Raw genomic sequence first — 7641 nt, forward strand, 5'->3', positions numbered from 1 at the left:
GCAGGGTGAGGCTGGGGTGCCTGCAGGGTGAGCCGGGGTGCGGTGAGCCGCGTGCAGGGGGAGGCTGGGGGGCAGGGTGAGCTGGGGTGCCGGGGTGAGGCTGGGGTGCAGGGTGAGCTGGGTGCAGGGTGAGCGGGGTGCAGGGTGAGGCTGGGGTGCAGGGTGAGCTCGGTGCAGGGTGAGCCGGGTGCAGGGTGAGGCTGGAGTGCAGGGTGAGCTGGGGTGCCAGGGTGAGGCTGGGGTGCAGGGTGAGCCGGGTGCAGCGTGAGCCGGGGTGCAGGGTGAGGCTGGAGTGCAGGGTGAGCCGGGGTGCAGGGTGAGGCTAGGATACAGGGTGAGGCTGGAGTGCAGGTTGAGCCGGGTGCAGGGTGAGCCGGGGTGCAGGGTGAGGCTGGAGTGCAGGGTGAGCCGGGTGCAGCGTGAGCCGGGGTGCAGGGTGAGGCTGGAGTGCAGGGTGAGGCTGGGGTGCAGGGTGAGGCTGGGGTGCAAGGTGAGGCTGGGGTGCAGCGTGAGGCTAGGATACAGGGTGAGGCTGGAGTGCAGGGTGAGCCGGGGTGCAGGGTGAGCCGGGGTGCAGGGTGAGGCTGGAGTGCAGGGTGAGCTGGGGTGCAGGGTGAGGCTGGAGTGCAGGGTGAGGCTGGAGTGCAGGGTGAGGCTGGAGTGCAAGGTGAGCTGGGTGCAGGGTGAGCTGGGGTGCAGGGTGAGGCTGGAGTGCAGGGTGAGCTGGGTGTAGGGTGAGCCGGGGTGCAGCGTGAGGCTAGGATACAGGGTGAGCTGGGGTGCAAGGTGAGTTGAGGTATGGAGTGAGGTTGGGGTGCAGGGTGAGGCTGGGGTGCAAGGTGAGGTGGGGTGCAGGGTGAGGTGGGGTGCAGGGTGAGCCGGGGTGCAGTGTGAGGCTAGGATACAGGGCGAGCTGGGGTGCAGGGTGAGGCTGGGTGCAGGGCAAGCTGGGGTGCAGGGTGAGTTGGGGTGTGGAGTGAGGTCGGGGTGCAGGGTGAGGCTGGGGTGCAGGGTGAGTTGGGGTGCAGAGTGAGGTCAGGGTGCAGTGTGAGGCTGGGGTGCAGGGTGAGTTGGGGTGCAGGGTGAGGTCGGGGTGCAGGGTGAGGTTGGGGTGCAGGGTGAGGCCGAGCAGGGAAGGGCTGGTGTACAATGTGAAAGGGAGGCTGGAGCTGCAGGGAGTGTTTCCTGGGACCCCCTGGCCTCCTTCCAGGGGCACAGCCAGCAGAGGGCCCACCATTCCATCCCTGGCCTGTGGGGCAGCTGCTCCCGTTTACTCCTGAGGTGACTTGGAGAAGCCCACTCATCAGGGCTCCCTCTACTTCCACTCTCCCTTCCTGGGGACCCCACAAGGGAACCCTCACCCCAATACACTCTGCTCTTGTGGAGGCTCCCAGGGGCCTAAGGGAGAGGCAGGCTCAGAGGGGGTCCAGTGGCTGCTAGACCTCTCCACCGCCCCAGGGGTGCTGGAGAAGCCGCTGGAGAAGAAATCGGGGAGAAACTACGGCCCACCTGGCACCAAGAAGCTGATCTACTTCATCGATGACATGAACATGCCCGAAGTGGACAAGTACGGCACGGTGGCCCCACACACGCTCATCCGCCAGCACATGGACCACGGGCACTGGTAACCAGCTGAGTGGTCCTGCGAGGTGGTCAGTGCAGGGACGGAGCCTAAGAGGCGTGGTCTAAGAGGAGAGTGGTTCATGCAGGATGGGCCAACTGGGATGTGGGGTGTGGTGGGGCCTCATGGGGTGTGGTCTGTGTTGGGCGTGATCTATGGGATGGGGTCTACATGCCCACTTGTCCCCTTTCCCCAAACACAAACGCCCCGAACATCTCCTGTGCTCGTGGCAGCTCCCAACTCCCACCGGGGCTGAGGCGTACTTGCAGAGTAAAGGGGGCATTTCTCTTTCCTCCTTTGTCTGTTTGCATATTTTCCAAATTTTTAACACAGATTGCATTGAGTAAAGGCAGTCCCTGGGTGATGCAAACAGCTAAGCGCTTGACTGAGAGCCAAAAGGCTGGGAGTTTGAATCCACCCAGAGGCGCCTCAGAAGGCCTGGCGGCTCTTCTGCAAGGTCACAGGTTCAAGCCCCAACAACCCTGAGGGGCAGCTTTGCTCACACGTGCGGTCCCCGTGAGCCAGAATCTGCTGGACAACAACTAGTTAAGCTCACTTACCGCGGTCAAGTCAGAGTCCACTCACAGCTGACCCTCTGCCAGGTTTTGGAGGCTAGAAATCCCACAGAGCAGATTGTCCTTCTTTCTCCTGCGAAGCCGCTAATGGGTTCGAACCACCAGAGAGGCACCACCTATGCATTAGAAGCTCGGCTCCCCGCAGACTCAGCCACCAGGGCTCCCTTGCACGTTACACGAGGAAAATGCTTCTAGCTGCTCTGTGCTCACTCTGGCCAGGTACGGCACGGTGGCCCCTCACACGCTCCTCAGGCAACACGTGGACCACAGGCACTGGTAACCAGGCTGCAGGGCCCTGGGCAATGCCAGTGGACGTGAGGTGGTGCTGACCTCCGTGCCTGGGGGAGCTCTCCAGGAGGACACTGACAGAGCCCATCTCTTGGACTATGTGAGGACACACCAGGTGCACACTGTTGGAAGCTCATAAGCTGGACTGCATGGTGGCACTCCCTGGGGGACCTGATAGAAATCCATCCACTGGACTGCATGGTGGAACTCCCTGGGGGACCTGATAGAAATCTATCCACTGGACTGCATGGTGGCACTCCCTGGGGGACCTGATAGAAATCTATCCACTGGACTGCATGGTGGCACTCCCTGGGGGACCTGATAGAAATCCATCCACTGGACTGCGTGGTGGCACTCCCTGGGGGACCTGATAGAAATCCATCCACTGGACTGCATGGTGACACTCCCTGGGGGACCTGATAGAAATCCATCCACTGGACTGCATGGTGGCATTCCCTGGGGGACCTGATAGAAATCCATCCACTGGACTGCATGGTGGCACTCTCTGGGGGGACCTGATAGAAGTGAGTCATCTGGGTGCTGTGGTGACACTGGTGGAAGGCCATCAGTTGGACTGGTTGGGCACGCTCTCCAGGAGGACTCTGCAACAAGTCCATCAGCTGGACTGCATGGTGGCACACTCCAAGAGGACACCGAAGGGGAAGTGTGTCAGTGAGGCTGCCCCGTGAATGAGGGTTTTGTGGTGTGGGCAGGACTGAAGAATTGCGACCAAGAGAGAAGGTCTAGGGAAGAAACCGCTCAGAAGAGCTTGACCACAGACAAGACACAAAGTCCTTGGATTGAAGGCACCTGGGGATAATCTCCAGGGCATGAAAAATACAGGACGTGGATGTTCACCTTTGAAAGGCCGAGTACAGTATTAAAGTGACATCTCCTTTTCTGAGGACACGCTAACAGGGTAGGACAAGACGATCTAGGCTCTTTTTATCATGAATCCATTGAGCTGTGATTCTTCTAATTTTTTTTTTAAATAAACCAGCACAAACTGGGCTTGTTTTCTCAAATCTGTGGAGTCACACTCTCCATGATCTGTAGTCAGTGGCCCATTGTGACCTGGTCCAGATACATGGGAAACCTGCAACACCTCTCATCCCTCTCTCTGAGGATGTCAGAAAGAGCACGGGCAGGATGGTGCCGAATCTGGACCTGACCGGCGAAGGACAGTGGTGATGTAGGAAGAAGCGTCGATGGCACCAATTGTGTTGTAGCACAGAGCCACTTGTGTGGGTGCCCGCAAGACCACAACAGCCATGGTTTCCAGAGATGACGATGGCTATGACCATTAATGTTTCCCTAGCAGTTTGTTCAAGGTGTAACACACGCAGCAGAGTGACAGCCTAATAGAAGCGGCTTCTTCTGTAACTTGAGTTGCAATGTTCAAGCTTTTGATCAGACATCATCTTAGGGAAAACTCTGCAAGATCCTTTGTGGAATTGCCCAGGTGAGACACACATTGTTTCCAAGGAATGCATCCACTGGATTTTCCCGTGTATTTCCCAGTGATTTCTATGTTGGATTTAAGGAAATAACTGCCTTTATGTGTTGCGTTCTGGGCTTCTCCAATCTTGAAGAGAAAAGCATGGACAGTCTCTCTGTCTCTGTCTCTCTCTCTGTCTCTCTCTCTCTCTCTGTTTCTGTCTCTCTCTCTCTCTCTCTCTCTGTCTCTCTCTCTCTCACACACACACACACACAGCCTTGGCTACTCAGTGGAGGATGACCACGGGTCAGAACTGCTCTGCAGTGGTGGGCTGGGCTGGGTTTTATGCGCACAGAGCTGTGTGTCTACAACCTTCATGGAGTGCTAAGTGATTTAGCTGGTTGTTCGGGGTTGGGCTTTTTGTTGTTTGTTTACTTTAATTCAGTCGATCGTCATAATGACCCATTACACAGAGAAGAACATTGAGACACGGAGAAGTCAACTGGCCAAGAATCCCAATACAGATGAAAGGACAAGTGCTCTGGGCCGCTCTTCCACTCTCCTTTCAGATCCCCCTTGAGAGCACACGATGTAGTTGTTGGCTGTTTCTCTCAGAGTCGAGATTTATTGCGTTTTTACCATGAGCAGAGGATTCAGGGGGGTGGGCAGAGGCTGGGATGGCCCCTCCTGGCCTGTGGCATGCAGCCTCAGTCCTTGTCCCCCTCACCCCCCCGCAGGTATGACAGGCAGAAGCTGACGTTGAAGGACATTCATAACTGTCAGTACGTGGCCTGCATGAATCCCACCGCGGGATCCTTCACCATTGACTCCAGGCTCCAGGTGAGCGGGCTGAGACTCAGCGAAGGAGGAGGCGGAGTTGGGTTTGGAACGTGGGCGCTGCAGGGGTGACACTGCAAACAGCCCAGCAACCACTCACACTGGTCATTAAACTCTGGGGGCTGAGGGTGGCGAGAGACCAGCAAGCCCTCCCTGCAACTCCATGGGGCTGCCAAAGTTGCAAACAAAATCAGGGTTGCCCTGTTAAAATTGCTTCAGAGAAGCCACAAATCATTTTTAGCGTACTTTTTGTTTTGTATTGTTTTACTATCATGTGTCCGGGCTGCTCCTTGGAGGCAAGGATTCTGAGGCTTCGTCTAACATATTTTGGACATGTTGTAAGGAAGGACCGGTCCTTGGAGAGGGACATCATGCTTGGGATGGTGGAGGGACTGCGCAGGAGGGGAAGACCCTCTGTGAGGTGGATTGATTCAGTGACTGGGGTAATCATGATGGGTGTATCAGAGACAGTGAGGTTGGCACAGGATAGAGCAGGGTTTAGGGCTGTTGTACATAGTGTCGCTATGAGTTGCAAGCGACTTGACGGCACATAACAACAACATACGTATCCACAAAATAACATGCACATATGTGTGACACACCCAGGAGACTAATGCTTGTGAGGGTTGTGGGTTTGACAAAAGCATACACCATAATGTAATTTGCATAAAAATACTACATGTCCCAGGCAACATTTGGGACCTTCTTGTACCAGGAAGCCTAGTGGCATAGTGCACAATGCATTGAGGTGTTACCTGAAAGGTAAAAGCTGTCTGGGAAAAGCCATCATGTTGAGAAAACAGAGGGTCCGCAAGAGAGGAGAGCCCTCGATGAGACGGGCTGGCAGCACCTGGCACAGTGGGCGGGAGTGTGGAGCGGATCACGAGGAGGACACAGATAGAGCAGGGTTTCCATCTGATGCTTGTAAGGCCACTCTGAGTCATTGATTCAACAGCATCTAAAATCAATTTGAAATATTGGCCAATTTTGATCCACTCTGTAGTAGGAAGCTAGGCAGTCTCCTCCTGTGATGACTTACAGCTTCAGAAATGCAGAGGGTCGCTGAGTGGCAATGGGTTTTTACCCTAAAGTGGCATCTCTGTTACATAAAAGCCAGATCTATTGCCAGCGACTCTACAGAGGACAGAGTGACCCCCACAGGCTTTCCAAGGTTGTGAATGGTTGGGGAAGATGGACTCGTCTTTTTCCTTCACAGCAGTTGGTGGTTTTGAACCACCAACCTTTCAGTTAGAAACTCAGCACTTAGCCAACTGCACCACCAAACTAAAACACAAATTGAATGGGGCAAACTCTCTCATGTCTGCAGCCTTACCAGGGTAAGACCTCAGTGTAAACTAGGCAGGTGTATCTGTGTTTGCCTTGACCACAGTTTCTCTCGAAAGCCACTGCACACAGCATCTGTGTTTATTGTCATTTTACTGTCCATTCTAAGCCCAAAAGACAGGAGGCGGTGAGGGTGGGTGGTGGGCTCCCCCAAGGAGGGGCTGGACACCAGGCTGCCCGGGAGCCCTGGCACAGGTCTGTGGTTGTTTCGGAGCAGCGCCACTTCTGTGTGTTTGCTGTGAGCTTCCCAGGCCAGGAGGCCCTCATGACCATCTACAGCACCATCCTGGCCCAGCACCTGTCCTACCGCTCGGCGCCCATGGCGGTGCAGAAGATGAGCAGCCACCTGGTGGCCTCCGCCCTGGGTAAGCTGGCCGGCTCCCCCCACCCCCACCCCCGGCCTGTCAATAAAACCATCATCTGCCTTGGGGGACTGATGACTTCTCCGTACTTTCCCCTGGTAAATATTTTATTTAGACCTTTGAATCAATGCTTTTTAAATGATGCTGTGTTTCAACAGGAGATGTGAAATCCAATTGCGTCAGGGGGAGGGAGAGGATGGGAACGTCAGTGCACAGAGTGATTTACCCGCCAGCCAAGTAGCACGCTTCCTCCCCCGCTACTCTGCACATTTCTGACTCAGATTGTCACTGCTTTTTTTTGTAGTCCATTTGTTTGACAAAACTTTCCTTTAAGCGCCATACTTCCTGAGGCCATTAAGAGCATAGAAGAATCGATGTGTCTTTTCCTATAACAGCCTTGCATCAGAAAGTCGCAGCAACATTTCTTCCCACGGCCATTAAGTTTCATTACGTCTTCAACCTCAGGGACCTCTCCAACATTTTCCAGGTACTGGCCTTTAGCTGTGCAGCCTTAGAGCCAAGTCCCCGGTCTGTCAGCGCTAACTTCCCCCACCACGTTCAGGAGAGGACTGAGTGGTGGTGTGTGGGTGATGCTGGGATGGGGGGGGTCGTGTGATGGTGTGAAGGTGGTGACAATAACCGTGCTGGTGGCAATGATGTCATTGTCACCTAGTCTCTTATGACTCATGGCGACCCTACAAACAACAGACAGAAAGCTTGCCCTATCCTTACAGTCTGCCATGCTCAACCATGATGGTGGTGACGTCAGTGATGATGAGGGTGATGACAACAGTGAGTGGTGATGGTGACCACAGTGGTAATGATGAGAATCACAAGATGATGGTGAAGATGATATTGATGAGGAGTGATGGTGGGCGTGATGGTGATGACCGTGGTGACGATGATGGAGGTGATGATGATGATGATACAGCAATGGTGATGGTGATGGTAATGGGGAGGAAGAAGAGGATGGTGATGATCATGGAGAAGATGATGAAGGTGGTGATGGAGATGATGGTAGTGGTGGTGATGATGGTGACAATGGTGACGATGATGGTCATGGTGGCAGTGGTGATGATGATGGTAGTGGTGCGATGTTGGTAGTGGTGGTGATGGTGACGATGTGATGATGACAATGGTGATGGAGATGATGTTGATGGTGATGTGATGATGACA

At 54.8% G+C, this 7641-nt stretch overlaps 1 protein-coding gene and 1 pseudogene across 1 annotated transcript in view; both read left to right on the top strand.

Annotated features, from left to right (window-relative positions):
- Nucleotides 1-687, top strand: part of LOC102848241 — an 834-nt pseudogene extending 147 nt beyond the window's left edge.
- The window catches only part of DNAH17 (dynein, axonemal, heavy chain 17), a 104227-nt gene that overhangs the window by 49202 nt on the left and 47384 nt on the right, over nt 1-7641 (top strand). The window contains exons 43-46 of the mRNA XM_006886345.1: nt 1459-1624; nt 4660-4762; nt 6321-6468; nt 6861-6952. Coding sequence (XP_006886407.1) covers nt 1459-1624; nt 4660-4762; nt 6321-6468; nt 6861-6952 — 509 coding nt within the window. The remainder of the gene's footprint in view (nt 1-1458; nt 1625-4659; nt 4763-6320; nt 6469-6860; nt 6953-7641) is intronic.

This window comes from Elephantulus edwardii, unplaced genomic scaffold, assembly GCF_000299155.1.
Source record: "Elephantulus edwardii isolate Elephantulus edwardi_28Jun2011 unplaced genomic scaffold, EleEdw1.0 scaffold00048, whole genome shotgun sequence".
NCBI classification, from domain to species: domain Eukaryota; kingdom Metazoa; phylum Chordata; class Mammalia; order Macroscelidea; family Macroscelididae; genus Elephantulus; species Elephantulus edwardii.